The following is a 17,597-nucleotide window of genomic DNA, read 5'->3' on the forward strand; positions in this document are numbered from 1 at the left end:
CACATTTGGTTGCAAACACCTTCCTCCTAAGCCATCTTGCCTGTCTTGTCAAAAGCTGTGATATCACTAGATGCTTGCTTGTGATAATTGGTGCAAGGTTGTTACTACAGAATTCCTACAAAGTGAAGTTGTCAATAGTTTACTAGTAATAGTTTGGGTAACCTTCCCATCAGAATATTATTTGGTTGAAGTTTCTGAGCATGTAGTAGCAGTGGGTCTGGCTGGTTCCTGCCACCCTGAGTTATAGCATCAAATTCACAAGACAACATTTTAAAAGTCAGTGGACCTGCAGTTCTGTCACTGTGTATTGGTTCGCCCCTCCTTTGGTACAGAGTCCTGGAACAGTGGTGATGGTGTCTGTGTCTGGAGGTTGTGGCAGGGAGGTACACGTCTGTAGCCATCTTCCTTCTTCTTCTACTCTGAGATGCTCCCTCTCTCTGAAACTCCTAGTTCTGCCCCCCTTTCCCTGTCCAATCACAGGCCTCCTACTGTCCTAATGTGATTGGACAGGGAAAATCCTGCAACAGTTCGGGGAGGGAAATTTCATTCTTTGAGACTTGGTTGATTGTTGTGAGAGTGGTCTGTCAAGAAAAGCTCTCTTGCTCTCTTTTTTTTATGTCTTCTCCCCATCCACTTTTCACTCTAATATGACACAGTCAAAGCAAAGCACCTTGCCAAGTTGGTGCCTTGCTGTTTGAATTTCTAGTCACCAGAATCATTTGCCAGATGAACCTCTTTGCTTTTAAGGTACTAAGCTCAGTTATTTTGTTATAGCAACATGAATCAGACTCGCATACTCTCCTTGCCTTCTCATTATGCTCATTATGCTGTGCCCTGGGTCACTCTGTTCTTGGTTTACCAGTGACCCAGGGTCCACCATACTTACACTATGTCTCCTCAAATGAGTGCTCCATATCCAGTAACTCCCTCCAGTTCATCAGCCTCTTTGTAACTGTTCCTTCCTTCTCTGTGCCTGGTCTTCGGTGCTTCCCTACAGACGTCCTTTTCTTGAAGTCTTCTTGTTTCTCATATGTAGTACCCAAGGATCAGGTGTTTTGAGATGTGTGTTCTTCAAGTTGTTTTTTTTCCCTCTTCCCATTTTTGAGGTTCATTATATACAGCAGGCTCCCTCCCCCAATGGCTGTTGTTTACCCTTTCTGAGTTAATCAGTTTCTTGAAGGCTTGCGTGTATGCTTCACCTCCTCTGGTCTTCCTTATTTCTTCCTTTCTAGGCATGGGCCTTGGGTACCCTTTCCAAATCCCACAGCTGGCCTTTGCTAGACAACCTTTGTAGGAACTGATGCAAGATATGGAACACTGTAAAATTTTTGTATCATCCTTACACAAAGACCATACTAGCCTCTGTGTCATTGTAATTTTAGATTATCTGCTGCTGAAGCGAGCACCCTCTTTAATTCTTGACATAGCCCCTGGGTGAGCTCAGTGTCCTGTAAGCACCCGGTTTGCCTTGATACCCTCATTCCTTTGTGACCACCCTTTCCCACCATAGTACCCTAGGTTTCCTGTCTTGGTGCAGAACCGTCTTCCTCCTTTGCAGTTGCCTTAATCAGTTATTAGAATTCAGTCGACTTTTCTCAGAACCATGGCTTTTCCTGTCCTCAAGTCAGAGCTCAGAGTTCATAGTCCATCATTCAGCAATTCAGTTGGCATTGCCCATATCTCTCTTGTCCTTTGGTCTTAGTAGACCTCTTTGAATTAGGTGAGTAGCCAGAAGGTAGATAATAGCAAGAAGGTGTGGTCTAGCAGGGTGTGGTGAATCTCAGAGAAATGGCACAACTTCTAGTTTCCTCCTGGAATACTTGTGGCAGACACATAGTAGGGCAACTTGATGTTCCTGTGAATTTGTGTCTGCCAGCCTGATCCGTACCCCTAACTGCTTCTTTGGACAACTTATTCTTACTCTTTAAAAAAAAAATTCTGTTTGTGTGTATGTCTGTACACATGCACATGCATGCATATACACATATATGGGTATGTGGACATCAGAGTTTGATGTCAAGTGTCTTCAGCTGTTGAATTCTGTCTTTTTTTTAAAGAAGAGTTTCTCACTGAGTCTAGAACTCAACAGATTCAGCTAGATTCTCTGGCCAGTGAGCTCCAGGGGTCTACTTATTTCAGCCTTCCCCCCAAACCAGGGTGGCAGTTGCACAATTTCTGGCTTTTTACATGAGTGTTGGGGATCTAAACTCAGGTCATCTACTTTACTTGCATAGAAATTGCTTTGTTTCCTAGGAGTGCTGGAATTATTGACACTCATGGTAGGCTTTTATGTGCATCTTGGGTCCTAGGGGTTAAAAATCAGATCCTCATTCTTGTATGCCAAAGCATATTTACTTGCTAAGCCATTGCCCTAGCACCTGGTTTGTTTGTTTTTGAGATAAGGTTTCATCGTGTAGCCTAGACAGGTTTTGAACTCCTGTCCTCATGTCTCTGTGAGCGACTAAATTTCATACTTTATCGACGTCCAAACTTGACTTCTGTTTCTGTTTAGGACACTCCTTGACAGAGGGCACAGAAGCCTTCAAGTGGAACTGCATTCGTGTTCCTGTAAGAGCTTAACAGCCCTGTCCTGTAGGACGTTTGTCTTTGTCCTGTCGAACACACTTGTAGCTAGAAAAGATGATTTAATAGTTGTAGTCGCTCAATAAGAGGGGACAGAAAATACTTCTTAGGATGTATGCTTCAACTGGGTTGTTTGTAGCAGGGCCCATGTGCTGTGGATCAAATGCTAATAGCCAAGGCCAGGCAGCTCTGTTGGGGAGGCACACTCAGGAAGTTAGATTGTTTGTCTAGAGAAGGATTGAAGGTGTAATGAAAACCCAGCCACTTGTCAACTGTGAGAGAGGGGGCTTGGTATTTTTGTGGGTGACACAGTGCCTGTGTTACTTCGTGTTTGTCAGTTTGACACAAGCTCAGGTCATCTGTGAAGAGGGAACTTCAAATGAGAAAATGTCTCCATGAGATTGGCTTGCAGGCAAGTGTGTGGAGCATTTTCTAGATTAATGTGGGAGGGCCATGGCCACTGTAGCCAAGTGACACCCAGGGAAAGTAGTCCTAAGTTGTCTAAGAAAGCAGGCTGAGCAAGCCATGGAGAGCAAGCCAGTAAGCAGTGTCCCTCCAGGGCTTCTGCTTTGGTGCCCACCCTGATTTCTATTCATGATAGACTATGATTAGGATGTGTAAGCCAAATAAACCCTTTCCTCCCTAAGTGGCTTTAGTCATGATGCTTTATCACAGAAATAGAAAGCAAACCAAGACAGTGATCTTGTTTTTAATCTGTGTTAGAATTTTGCAGTGCATATAGTCTGTATCACTTGTCGTTCTTGTAGAATGCCTTATGCTAGCGTTCTGCGAGATTGTTTATGCCCAGCAGGATAACAGCATGGCCTCACTGTGGGTACCAAGCCAGCTGCCCTCAGATGAAGGCGTAGCTCAGGCTAACGAGCCAGTTCCTACAGGCCAAGGCTGCTTTCCGTGCACAGTGGAAGAGTGAATCTTTACAACATGCACAGAGGCTGCCAGGCATGACTAGAAACATTGACAGAGGCAGAGCAGTGTGTTAGGGGAACTTGACAGAGGTGGGCACTGGGCAGCAGGAGAGGATTCTGCAGAGGGATGACGGCAAGACCCATAGAAGGAGGCGCCATCTTCAGGGATGGCATGGTCTAGCAGAGCTCCTCTACTAGCTGTGCAGGAGATGGGTAGTGGAAAGGGGGCTCTCTGCCACAGCCCTGTTCTTCTCCCCTGTCACCCACTCTCTTCATACACGTCTTTATTCTGCTCAAGGTGACTTTTTAATTTTTTTTTTAATTATTACAAATATTGTCCTGTCACTTGAAAATCTTCCAGATCCCTATTAGCCATAGGTACAACTCTACATACAATGTGATGTTTGGCCCACTATGGCTTTTTATGATCTGGTCACTCTCTGTTGAATATCCACCTAATTAAAAATATCCACTCAGATATCTCAGAATGGCTTCAGATGTTCTACTGCTAACCTATCTTGCTAAGGATTACCCTGTTCTTCCTCTCCTGACCCTACTCCATCAGTCACTAGGTCACAGGTAAAACAGGGAGACATGGTCTTAAAAGTATTCCACTTATGTGGTCTGTTACCTAGATCCATTGTTTTTCTGCTCAAAGTATTTCTGGAATGTACTTACTTCCTTCCTTCCACCTCTGCCCCAGGTTTCTCAGTGCAAGGGGAGGTTAGGTATGATCAGAGTTAATGCACTCCTCTGCCTCCTGGGCTTCCTCAGTCATTCTTTCTTCTACTCCGTAAGTCATAGTGAAGCCAGAAGTTGCAAAAGGCTGTCTGGATTGTGTCCCTCCATGGCTTAATGGCTTCCTGTTGACAGTGGCCTTACCCAGGTTTGCAGGGTCCTGCTTGTTCTGATATAGGTCTCTAGCATCACTTTACCCTACTCTGCCTTCCTCTCAGCTCTCCTTCCTCAGAGCCATCAAGCATGCTGGTCCCTCTGCTTCAGACTAGCTGATTTCATGTCAGCTTACAGACTTGTACTTTCGTTCACCCAGAATGTTTCGTTCACCCAGAATTTTTTCCTGAGTGCCTGCTTTGTTTATGGTAGTGGCGTTCTAGACTACAGATATAGAAACAAATACAGATATAGAAATACAGATATAGAAACAAATCAAATGGAGCTCTTCAAAACCAGACAGGAAGCAAGCCACATATGTGTCACGCCAGATATGATTTCAAGGGGGAAAGACCAGAGAAGGTCCCACTGAGAAGATACATCTACAGCAAACACTTGCGGAAGTTGAGGGAGTACACCCTGGAGCCATCTGAGGAAGCAGTATCCCAGGCAGAAAATAGAGTGGAAATGTGCCCAAGCCTGCTAGACTTGTTTTATAAGCAGCAATACAGAGTGATTGAGAGGGAGAAGAGTCTGTGCATAATAGGTTCTTGGAACTTAATCAATTCTTACTATTATTTTACGTGTCTGAGTGCTTTGCCAGTATGTATGTGTAACACATGCACGCCAGGTGACCACTAAGGTCAGAAGTGGGCATTGGATCCTGTGGGACTGGAGTTAGCGATGGTTGTGAGTGATGGGAATTGAAACTGGGTCCTCTGAAAGAGCCCAAGTGCTCTTAACCACAGGTATCTTTCCAGTTCCTCTTGTAACTTTTCTCTTATGAGTTAGGAGCCATTAGAGGATTTTGAGCTGGAGAATGAAGTAGCCTGATTTGGGTTTTAAAAGGCTGAGAACGGATGGTAGGAAGCAAGGATGGAGGCAGGGAGATGAAGGCTGTTACTGCTGGGAACAGGAATATCTTAAGTGAGAGCTGCTGGTCCTCAGGACAGGATGGCCATGGGGGGAGGACTGCAAATCCATCACATTCATGATGTGGAAGGTGGAGCAGCTGATAGAGAGTGCTGACTGATGGCTGAGAGCTCTTAAGATTCTTCCAGGATGTTTGGCTTCGGTCAGATGGCATGACCTGCATGGCTTTGGGATTGACCTGATTGGGGTGATGGGAGTGAAGAAACAACATGCACATACACATACTAAAAAAAGGTGGAATTGGATGGGCCATGCTTCTGAAGGAGATGCACCAGCAGCCTAGAAACTCTGTGTGCTTTGTTACGTACTGCTGAGCGAGAAGTCAAGTTAGCTGATCTCTGTAGGAGAGGAGTCTCAGGCTGCTGTCACCCCAGAGGAGGAAGCAGTGGCTGATACTTTCTACACACGGTGTCAACATTTGTACTAGGACTAGGAGCAGGCTTTGCTGTTCCTCCGAACCTGACCTGGTGAAGGCCTTGCCATTACCATGGGCCTGAGGCATTAAGGTGCATGACATGGCTGTGCCCATATCAGCAGGACACAATCACCCCATACCACAGCCCAAGCCTCCGTTAATGTCTAGCACCCGAGGGTTTCCCTTATGGTCAGCAGCTCAGACATAATTAAAAACTCATTACTTAATGTTTGCATCTTCTAAGAGAATGATTCAACACAGAGCAGGGATGTGTGTTGTAGACACACAGTGAACATCTGGCAAATGAGAAACTGAATCCAAGTGGTGTTAAGGATTATATTTCCTGATGCGTGAAGTCCTGGTTTACTGGTATGAATGGTCAGTGTGTTATAGAAACCAGACCAGGACCAAGAGTGCCATTCCTTTGAGCTATTAGGGAACATAATGATTTCTCAACACAAGTGACACAGGAGCAGGCCATATTGTCAAGTTAGATTTTCCCTGAGGGCTTTGGCACATGCCTTTCTGGTGTACTGATTACATCTTTAGAGCTGTGCACCAGAGAGCAAGGTGGAGATTTTGATCTAAAGTATTTTCAAAGCCGGTTCTACTTTCCATTTCAAGAGAAGATAAACTATTGTAGAAGTGTACCATTCTAGTCAATATAAATGAGCTTCTAAACTTGCTTATAAATAAAGGAAATTGCACCATGTTCCTGCCTACCCACCACTTTCTTTCCTCCCCCTACCCGCCTCCCTTTTTTCTCCTTCCTTCCTGTTTCTGGTTTGTTTATTTCTCAGTCTTTCAGGTGGCCTCAAGTTTATTACCTTCCTGCCTCTCTGGGAATGCATGCACACCTTACCAGATCCAGTTTCCTTTTTCTTTTTCTTTCTTTTTTTTTTTTTGTTTTTGTTTTTGTTTTTATATTTCTAGACAGGGTTTCTCTGTATAGCCCTGGCTGTCCTGGAACTCACTCTGTAGACCAGACTGGCCTCAACTCAGAAATCCTCTGCCTCTGCCTCCCAAGTGCTGGGATTAAAGGCGTGCGCCACCACCGCCCGGCTTCCTTTTTCTTTTTTAAAATTATGTTTGTTTGTTTGTATATGTGCATTCATGTGCTGTTACAGTAGGATAATCTGTGGGAGTCAGTTCCTTTTCTGCATGGGGATTGAACTCAGGATATATATAAACACTTGGCAGCAAGCACCTTTAGCTGTTGAGCTATCGCACAGGTTCCAAAACTTAATTGTTTATTTTTTAAGTTTTTAAATTTTTTAATGACTTATTTATTTTTTATTTTACATGCATTGGTATTTTGTCTGCATGTGTATCCGCACGTGGATCCCTGGAACTGGAATTATAGGCAGTTGTGAGCTGCCTTGTGGGTACTAGGAATTGAACCCAGGTCCTCTGGAAGCCATCTCTCCAGCTCCAGAAGTTTAATTCTAAAAGGACCGTGGTGAGCATCCCCTCCCCTAAAGTGGACACTTTGTCCCTGTGGTTTCACAGCAGTCTCTTCAGCGGCTGTGCGCGCTCTACTGTGTGTCTTCTTTTACCTCTATAAAAACTATTCTAGTGTTGCTATTAAAGTCATATTTTGTAGCTGGGAGAGGGCTCCACAGTTAAGAGCACTGATTGCTCTTCAGGAGGACCTGGGTTCAGATTTCCAGCACCCACCTGGCAGCTCATAACCACCTCTAACTCCAGTTCCTGGGTATCTGACAGTCTCTCATAGCCTCTAAGTGGCCACCACCACTTCTCCATATGCTTGCCAGTAAAAGATCCTTGCAGTGATGTTGGCAGAATCATCCAGAAAGAGACTGTATGAGTTTGTATTCCTACCCAAAGTGAACATGTTATGAATTATGGAATATTCTCAGTTTCTTAAGTTGTTTATCAGCTACCAGGTAGAAAATGTTTTCTCTTGTTAATTTGTAACAAATAATAGCTCTGTTCTATCCACCTCATTTTGCTGCTGGAGTTGCTTTTGTTCATTTTGATGGCTGAAATCATTGACTTAAAAGTTATGCAATTGTCTTTTATCCTGGGTCTCATCCCTTGTTTCTTAGGATAATTCTCCTAGTTCATTTGACTGGCTGTGCTTTGGGAAGGAAAAGTGAAAGCAGATGCTGACAAAAGATGTTTGCCTTGAGCCTCCTTTCATCAAGGGGGCAGTCTCTTCTGGGGGAGCCTACTGAATAGACTTCTTTTATTTTTGTGGTTGTTTTGAAACAGGGACTCTTCAGGTAACCATGTTGTCCTGAGCTTTCTACATAGACTATGCTGACCTCAAACTCACAGAACTCCATCCTCCTCAGCCTCCTGAATGCTGGCTTTAAGGCATGTACCACTGTCAGGGAGATAAGAGCTATATCCCCAGTCCTAGATTTGATTGTTCGAGTACATTCTTTAATGAATCAAACAGTACATATTCTTTATTTTTTTCTGTTTTGACATAGGATTTCACTGTGTATCCCTGGCTGGCTGGAACTTGCTGTATAGATCAGGCTGTCCTCAAATTCACAAAGTACTAGGATTAAAGGTTTGTCCTAGCATGTTTCTGTATCCAGTGTATTCTTTGAGGTTTATTCATGTGCATATCAACAGAGATACACAGTCCCAGATAATAAAGTAGATTTTAATCGGTAAAGCTCTGGAAGTCCATTTCAACTCAGTCCAGCTTGAACTGAACCAAACTTCTTCTATTGTCATTTCAATAGAAAGGACAGGCTGAGTGTTTGAAGGAAGAATGAGAAAACGGAAGTGTGCCTGTGCTCAATGGGGCTAGTGTTGAAAACTCACAAACCCTTAGAAGGCAAGATTGGCTCATGTAAAATCTCCCAGGTAATATTAACTGGTGTTTGCTAAGTTAGGCTCTTGCCCTTCCCCAGAGGGTGGGCGACAGACAGGGCCCTGCTCAGGTATTGAGGGAGCAAACAGCCTCAGATCTTCTTAGACAGTTCCCCTAAGGTGGGTTAGGGTCATCCTACAGATGGGCCCTTAAGCTGTTAGCAATTATGGCCTATGGCTAAGGTGTAGGAAACAAGTAGGCTCAGGAGCTTGTCTGGATATTTGGTCAGAAGTCATCCAGTCCTGTATCTGGTGTCTGGTTTGTTCATTTACCTGCTCTTGGTCCTGTATGGGCCACTGTAAATAGGCTTTGGTCAGCATTCTCTTTTCTGTCTTTCATTTCTCTTGGGTTCTTTTTGTTTTGTAGTTGCCTGGTGGTAGCAATGCAATATTCTGAAAATATCTCTTACATTCTAAGAGACTGAAACTTTTGCTAGACTTCACAGCCAGAGTTAATAATACACTTGAGGTCACTTAAGACTGATAGCCTACTGTGTACTCAAACTGCTTGTTTAACCCGCCTTTAGGAGAACAATGTAACAATCCACCTTACCAGCCTTAGATTCCCATGAAGTCAGCTTTTATAGCTGTAGCTAATGCATAGCTGCAGTTTTCAGTTCTGTACTCTTCCAGTCCTCCGACCCAAGGAATGCATTGTGAGTCATTAGCTGGGAGCAGCAGACACAGAGGTTGAAAGCAGTTCCGTAAGATCTGCAAAAGGTTGAAAACATCCACGTATGAACGATGGTTGATAAACAATGTTTGTTATCTGGTCAGGTGGGATCAATTGGAGCCAGTAAGTTAACCTCTTGTAAAACTTTGTTAAAGATTTCTGTCAAGTAACCCATCCCTTTCTCATGTGATGCTCTCTGTCCTGTTCAGTAAATATAGAACAAAGCTCTTTGTGAAGGAACAGACACATAGACACAGATATACACACACAAAGACACAGTTACACACAGAACACACAGATACAGGGGCGGATTTACAAGACAGCTTTCAGGCAGGCACAGATTTAGACTCATGCCACAGACAGACAGGGCAGATGACATGGGGAACACAAAGTAGGGAGTTCAAACCTGGACTTGATTAAATGACTCCAAGGGGAAGTCTTCATCATGCCACACTGATGCATTATGGGTGACTCAGTTAATCGCCAATTCTTTACAATGGTCAAACCCAGTCATAGATAGGTTCATCTTCAACCAGCACACTGGTCTCCCTCCTGGTTTGTGTGTTTACTAGTCCCTCTGGTGATGCACCAGAACTCCAGTCTCTCTAGATCTTTGTCGCATGTGGCATTGCCTCTGTATGTGAAATGCATCTCATGGTTTTAAATTACATTTTGCTGGTGACTAATGGCAATCAAACACGTTTTCATGTATTCATTGCCATTTCTATGTCTTTTGTCTACTATGTGAAGGCCTTTTGCCTGTTTTCTTTTTTTTTTTAAGATTTATTTATTATTATATATAAGTACACTGTAGCTGTCTTCAGACACACCAGAAGAGGGCATCAGATCTCATTATGGATGGTTGTGAGCCACCATGTGGTTGCTGGGATTTGAACTCAGGACCTTCAGAAGAACAGTCAGTGCTCTTACCCACTGAGCCATCTCACCAGCCCCCTTTTGCCTGTTTTTATTGATGTTATTATTCATTTGTTGGAGGTCATTAAATATTTTAGGTAGAATCTTTTGTTAGGCAAACATGTTCTGTGTGCCTGTATTTGCATGCACTGGGAAATGAAATACTGGAATATCACTTGTGGTAGGACAAAAGATAAACTATACATGATAGGAATAAATCTAATAGGAGATATGAAACCTCCACACAGAAACCTGCTTTGCTTAACAAGATAAAAGATTTAAATGGAGATGTACTTTCTCACATTGGAGGTAGAGCATTGCTAAGATATCTGAGCCAAGTATGGGGTTGTGCAAACCTAAAATCATAGCATGTCTGAAGTGGAAGCAGGAGAATCAAGAATTTAAAAGGCTATTTTTAGCTATATAGTGAGTTTAGGGCCAACCTGGGACCCTGTCTCAGAAACAGAATGAAACAAAAAGTGAGATTTCTTTTCTGTTCAGGTTGATATATAGAGTCATTTTACTCCAGTTTAAATTCAGTCCATCTTTTAATTTTTTGAAGTATTAGCAGGGTCATTTTAAAATACATATAGAAATATAAAGGATCTGGAAAAAAAGATTCAAAGTGTCTTGAAAAGGTCACAATTGGCAAATGTACAGTGCTTGGTGTTTCCACTAACCTTAGTTATAAAGTTTACTGTAAAACTGTGATGAACAGTAGCATAGAGGGAGATGAGTCCATCAGCACAGCAGCCAGGCGGGCAGCAGAGGGAGATGAACACTGGTGTTTAGAACACTTCTTCATTCAGTTTAAACTCCATTCACAGAATTGTGCTGCCCACATATCAGTTAACCCAGTCTAGAAACTCCCTTACAGGTAGATGTGCCCAGAGACTTGCTTCAGTGTTGATCCCATCAAGTTGACGATGGAGATAAACCCGTCATAGCGTCTTAGCATTATGTGAAGTATTGGCTCATGGTTTGCTAAGTTGGGGACATCGTACCAAGGGACCTTACTGGGTGAACTCTTGCCATTGCACCCTGCTGTGAGTGTTGGTGCCATTTCTCAATATTCAGTGACTGCTTTCAATAGTGCACGAACTCCTTTACCATTGCTGTGAGCAGATTGTCTAGTGTAGATAACTTAAGAGAGGGACGATCTCTTTCTGTTATGAGGGCACAGTCAGTCCATTCTTTCTTTGCTCCAGAAGCCTGAGCAGAAACATCATGGTATCAGGAGCCTGTGGTAGAGGAGAAATGTTCTGGCCATGGCAGACCAGGAAGCACAGGTACTCACTTAGCTTTTCCTTTTCTTCCTTTAATTCCATCCAGGCCCCAGCCAGGGGTATGGCATCTCCCACATTTGGGGTGGGTTTCCTGAGGTGCATAGTTTCTTGCATGCTTCAACAGGTCAGGTCTGCAGGTCTACTCAGAGCTCAGTAAATGCTTAGTTAGGGGCAGCCTATGACCCGGAAGAGGCAGTGGCTACTGCTTTCTGTTCATAAAGCAAGAAGTGCTCAGACCATGGACAGTAAAAGTGAAACTGAAAGACTTGAAAGAGCTGCAATAAAATTACAATTGGAGGCAGTAAGAGGCCTTGGAGACCACAAGCAGAATGCAGTTCACACCCAACACACACACACACACACACACACGCACGCACGCACGCACGCACGCACGCACGCACACACACACACACACACACACACACACACACACACGCAGTAGAACCAGCAAGCAGAATTGGTGCTTAGCATCATGGATGGTGTGGTAATATTGACTGCTGCTAATAGCATTTCAAGCGGTTGGTATCTAGTGGGTCATCTTGGGTACCTGTGGGTTCGTTCCTAACAAAGTTGAGACAGTCTGCACGTGGACTTGTCTTTGTGCCCATTCTTGGTTATTAGGATAAAGTGGGATTGCCGGCTCATCGAGTATGCATGTATCCATGCTTTATATTCCTGTTGGCACGGCATCTGTGTCACAGGTGTGCCTGCCACCACCTGGCAGCAGTGCTTGAGTGCCTGCTTCCTCGTCCTCCAAATCCAAGCTCCTCTCAGAAATAGATTTGGTGCCAGTTTGAAAGGAGAAATGGTGCTTTATTTAAGCTTTTCTTTGGCCTTTAAGAATTGTTGTAAAGGCTGAGTTTTTATGTTTATTAATTAGTTGTATTTCTTTTATGAGTTGTCCTCCAAATATGTTTTCATCCATTTTTACCTCTAGGAATTTCTTGCTAATTTTTGAGAGTTCTTTACTTTGTGAGAATATATGGGCTTCTGGTATTTCTCCTGGTTGAATCCTTGCCTTTTAGGTTTACTCGACAGTCAGGCTTAAGTGTCTCTCGTGGGGAAGGCAACCATTCAATTCCGTGACACGTATGTCTTTGCATTTTACTCCTGTGGAGTCAGATACCATTTATCCTTGGTGTTCTCGTGGTCTCTGTCAGTAAGGGTTGCCATCCCCTGTCCAGTTAGACACAGCAGGTGTTTGTTGGCATGGGTGTGCAGTTGCCCTCCCTTCCCCACACACCCAAGTCATGGGTTGTGGGGCACTGGAGACCAGTGCGAATTTCTTTGTGTTGGTCCACCAGTTTGCTTAGTTAATCCCAAATGGCTGGCCTGTGAATCCCAGATTCGGATGCTCATCTTCCTTCCTTCAAGCAGGCTTCTTTTCCTCCCTCTCCCAGTGAGCTGGCTGCAGTGCCCAGTCAAATGGTGAGGTTAGCAACCCCGTGGAGAACACTTCCTTCCCCTTCCCTGTGCTAAGGATCGGAAAGAACTGTTCTTTAGCGGAAGGTACGCCTCTGCCACTAGATGGCACTACACGACTCCCTGAAAACTCAGATCTCCAAAGCGAGGACTCTAACTCAACACACATACCCAAATTCTTCATGCCTCCTATTTGTAATACACGGTATCTTCTACTTTGAGCTCTTCTTTTATATTTAAAAAAATGAAGATTTGCACACTGTTCAAATTGAATTTGATAGTATGAGTCACTTATCATTGAAAACCATACTGTTAATAATTTTTTTGTTTTTATTTATTTTGTGATATTGGGATTGAGTGTAGTGCCTTAGGTAAGAATGGTTCCACCGAGCTGTTTTGTTTTATGTTTTGCTTTCTGTTACAGGATTTCACTACATAGCCCTGGCTCACTCTATTACAGATCAGGTTGGCCTCAAGCTCTCAGAGATCCATCTGCCTTTGCCTCCCAAATGCTGGCATTAAAGGTGTATGCTGCCCTGACTGGGTCTACCTCTGAGCTTTAGGCATTGTTTAGAGACTAAGTAAACTAATTGTGGCCAAATTATAAGTGTGCTATTTCCTTTGGACTGTAGAGACATATGTAGCTAGGCCTGGCAAATCAGTGAGTATTTTACATGCTGCATTAACTACCTCAGTTACATGCTTGCTTCATCATGGTATCCACACATGCGCAGACATCAGTGAGAGACAAGCTTGTACAGAAAATGGTACCTGCAGAGTCAACCTTGTCACTTAGTGTGGTAGCACACATCTGTAACTTCAGCCCTTGGGAGGGTGGGATAGGAACTTCAGCCCTTGGGAGGGTGGGATAGGATGAATTCAGGTGCTGAGACCAGCCAGAATATGGAGCGAGACCTTGTCTCAAAACCAAAAACCAATAAGAAAAAAAAGTCTTATTGGTAGATACAAAGAAAAGATGTAGTGTCTGCTTTTAGGAGCTTAAACTATAGCTTGGAGATGTACTACATGCACCTTAAGTCTTAACTTGGTTATTAAGGACTGTGGGATTTGAGGTGTGAAGACTCGGGGTGGCGGTTAGGAAGCTTTCTGTTCCAGTTGATGAAATCTCCATGTGGGTGGCCTGAGTGTTTATGTAGTGAACAGATGCTCCCAGGTCCTGTGATGGGTGAGCTGAGGCTGGCCTGTTTAGGGTTCTGGGGAAGAAATGAACAGTGTAAAGAGGAGATGAGATATGATGGAAGTGGGAGGCGTGCAGGGAGGTGTTATGCAAGTGTGGACATGTTAGGCAGTCCATGTGCATACATTGGCCTTTTGAAGTTGTTGATTTTCCTCTAGATCCTCTATCTGGTTCTTAAGAACTTGACAGTGGTCCCTAGGACTGAAAAATCCATGCTCACTGCCTACCTTTTCAACTTTTCCAGGTTTGCGGTGAGCATTGGCTACTGGCATGATCCGTACATCGAGCATCTTGTGAGGCAGTCTAAAGAGAGGAAGGCCCCCGAAATTAACAGAGGTAAGTGGCTACCTACCTCCTGGTCATCTCAACCCCACGGGCCCTGAAGGTTTACAGATTTACTCTTAGAGAGCCTTCCAGGGTATGTTCTTTACAAAGGACAGGGAAGGTCTTAGTTCCCAGCTTCCTCAACAGTATAGCACATTATAAAACTTCTTAATCTCAATTCGATCATAAAAATGATGTTACTGAAATTTTGTTGTCCAATTGTCCCATTTATAAGAACCTATTAATGGCTGCAGATATGGCTCAGTCATAGAGTGCCTGCTTAGCATGTACAAGTTCAGGGGTTCAGTCCCTAGCAGTGAAAAGTATGTGAAGACACACACACACACACACACACACACACACACACACACACACACATGCAGATACACACAACCTCTTTTTAAGCCAAGTATGGTGCGCATGTCTCTATTTCCAGTACTCTCAAGGTTCAGGCAGGAAAATTGTGATTTTTAAATCCATTTGGGCTGCTCGATAAGACCTTATCTCAAACTCCAAACGACAAAAATCTCACGCATCTTTTGCTATGCACCGTCTGCCTGTGTGAGGGTAAACTTTTGTGCCTTTGTATAGTGTTTAATAACAACTGTTAGGCTTTTAAGTAATTTCATCAAGGCAGAAACATGGTTTACTTTTTGCCCCAGTGAAAACTGTGTTATCTTAATTCATCTGTGTGTAATGTAGCGGGGCTCTTGGCCGCTAAAGATGAATCTTTGTAGATAGTCTCTGGGAGCAATGCGAAGAGATTTGAATGCCAGGGGTCCTGGGGTAAGGTCATGCGGCTTACTTGGCAGCCTTCCCTGTAGTCTTGAGGCAGATTTCCTGATGAGTGTTGCTGAGCCAGGAACCCTTGTGGCATCTGGTTCTCTGATGGCTTTGAGGGATAATGTGTGTTGTCCCTGAATGGCTGACAACCATTGTCTCTCTGAAACTCTCTTCAAGGATATTTTGCTCGAGTTCATGGTGTCAGTCAGCTTATTAAAGCTTTTCTCCGGAAGACGGAATGCCAGTGTCAAATTCTCAACCTTGGGGCTGGGATGGATACCACCTTCTGGAAATTAAAGGTAATTAAAGGTTCTCCTACTACAGTTGCTCCAGTTTAATTTTTTGATGATGGGTACCTAGTTGAAAACTTTTAAAATATATTTAAAGAAGGGGCTGTCTCAGCTGATAAAGCACAGAAGTCTGAGGTCTGTCCACAGGATCCATAGGAAAAAACTGGACATAGAGTTTGCTCTTCTAATCCCAGCACTGGTGAGCTGGGGGGCAGAGACAGGTGGGTCTCTGGAAGTTCTTGGGCCAGCTAGCCTGTACTACTTGGGGGCTTTCCAAGCCAATGGGATGTCCTGTTTCAAACAAAAAGTAGAACGTATCTGAGAGGAATGACCCTTGAGGTGGTCCTCTGACTCCACATATATGTGCATACTAACAGGGATCATGCATGCACACTCTTGTATATATACACATGCATATAAGTAAAAAAAAAAATACATTAAAAGAAATTCAGTGGCAGACTTTCTCATCCAGTTCTACCTGCCTAGATGCCACCCACAATAACCTCTACAGTAACGTTCAACCGTTTGTATTATCTCATGGGTCCAGATGAGTGTTTTTTGAATTACATTATTCTAAAAATTCACATATTTTTTTTCTATATGTGTTGATATACATTAGGAAGGAAAAAGTTCTACTAGAATCACTGAGAACAAATCTATGAATTTTTTAATTTTGATAGTAACTATGATCAGTTGACTGTGTAATGTCATTCTGGGTAAGATTCAGAGATTTGTGAGATGAACGGGATGTGACATAAAGCCCGTTGTAGTAGTTCTGGTTGGGTCTGTGGCCACCCTGTTAGGGGTAGAGAAAAGCAGGTTTGGTCGTGCTCCCAAGGGCAAATAAGATTCTGCTGGTGTTCTGCCTTTACTCCGTGGCTTGGTTTTACTGTCCATGTCCTCTGTGTTACATGTTCTCTTTGTAGGTTTGTGCAGCTTTCTCTGTGAGGTCAGCCATGTGCAGTAACTGGTATGTACGTTTCCCGGGTTGTTTGAAAATGTAGAATAAGAGAGATAAGAATGCATACACATAATCTGACCTGCTTAGATCTTTTGGTTCCTAGTCAGTGTACTTGATAAGGACTTTGGTCATCAAAACTCCCAGCTTTTGTTTTACGTGAGGAACCAGTGATCTTGGAGTTCTTGTTTGCTTCACATTTTCTAGGATAAGATGACTAGCATTTATGAGGACTTAGGTGACAGACATCAGCATGAGTCTGAGGGTTTCACAGATGGATCAAGAGGGGCTGGGACAAGTGTCTTCTGGGATCTGTATCTGCAGAACTGAAGCTATTCCTAGGGGTTTTCTGCTCCTGTGTGATCTCAGGGGAGCAAGATCCTTTGTAGAGCTGGGGTTTCCTAGAGACAGGAAAGCTGGGCCTGTCACAGAAGGCATAAAGGTTGAAGGGTGAAGCCCTTTGAAGTACCTCAGCTTCTTGATGTCCCTTGAGTCCTGTAGAAAGAAGCACCATTGACTTTGGCAGTGTGTGAACTGGTCATGGTGGCTTCTCTCTGCAGTCCAGCCTGCCCCTGTGCAAGCCTGGGAGAGACTCAGGAGGCCTGTGCACATTAGCTGGGAGCTGAGTCCAGCTCATTAGCTGGGAGCTCTTTAGGTTTGGAGTGTGGATGGTCCAGAGAGTCAGAACATCAGTGAGTGAAGCATGACATGACATGGTTGTTTTCCCCTCAACTGGGAAGGAAGCTGGACAGCTCAGGAGAGGAAGTGCCTGGACTAGCCTTTGAAAGAAGACACCATCCTGTGGGAGAGGACAGACTTGCTGACTTTATATGTTTGCTTCCATTGTTGCTGTCTGTCATCTGTTGGAGTTGCGGATGGCCTGTAGCTTATGTAACCTTTGAGTAAAGTGCTCTTGTTCTGTTTTTGTGGTACTAAGGATGAAACCCAGGGCTTCTTGCATGTTAGGCAAGTGCTCTACTATTGAGCTGTACCTCTGGCTCCAGGAACAGTTACACCCCGAGCAAGTCTTACACCGTGAATAGTCTTGATAGGATTTCTTATTGAAGTGCTTCCATATCCCTTGAATATACATCCTTCATCCTTCAAGTGTCCTGGGGCTGCTTCTACACAGCTCAGCTTTGCAGAGCAC

At 43.8% G+C, this 17,597-nt stretch overlaps 1 protein-coding gene across 2 annotated transcripts in view; it reads left to right on the forward strand.

Moving 5' to 3' along the window:
- Lcmt1 (leucine carboxyl methyltransferase 1) overlaps positions 1-17,597 on the forward strand; it is a 56,089-nt gene that overhangs the window by 9,865 nt on the left and 28,627 nt on the right. For both annotated transcript variants that reach the window (XM_031388202.1, XM_031388201.1), the window contains exons 5-6: positions 14,337-14,428; positions 15,377-15,498. In XM_031388202.1, the coding sequence (XP_031244062.1) occupies positions 14,337-14,428; positions 15,377-15,498 (214 nt within the window). The remainder of the gene's footprint in view (positions 1-14,336; positions 14,429-15,376; positions 15,499-17,597) is intronic.

This window comes from Mastomys coucha, unplaced genomic scaffold (assembly GCF_008632895.1).
Source record: "Mastomys coucha isolate ucsf_1 unplaced genomic scaffold, UCSF_Mcou_1 pScaffold21, whole genome shotgun sequence".
In the NCBI taxonomy this organism is placed as follows: domain Eukaryota; kingdom Metazoa; phylum Chordata; class Mammalia; order Rodentia; family Muridae; genus Mastomys; species Mastomys coucha.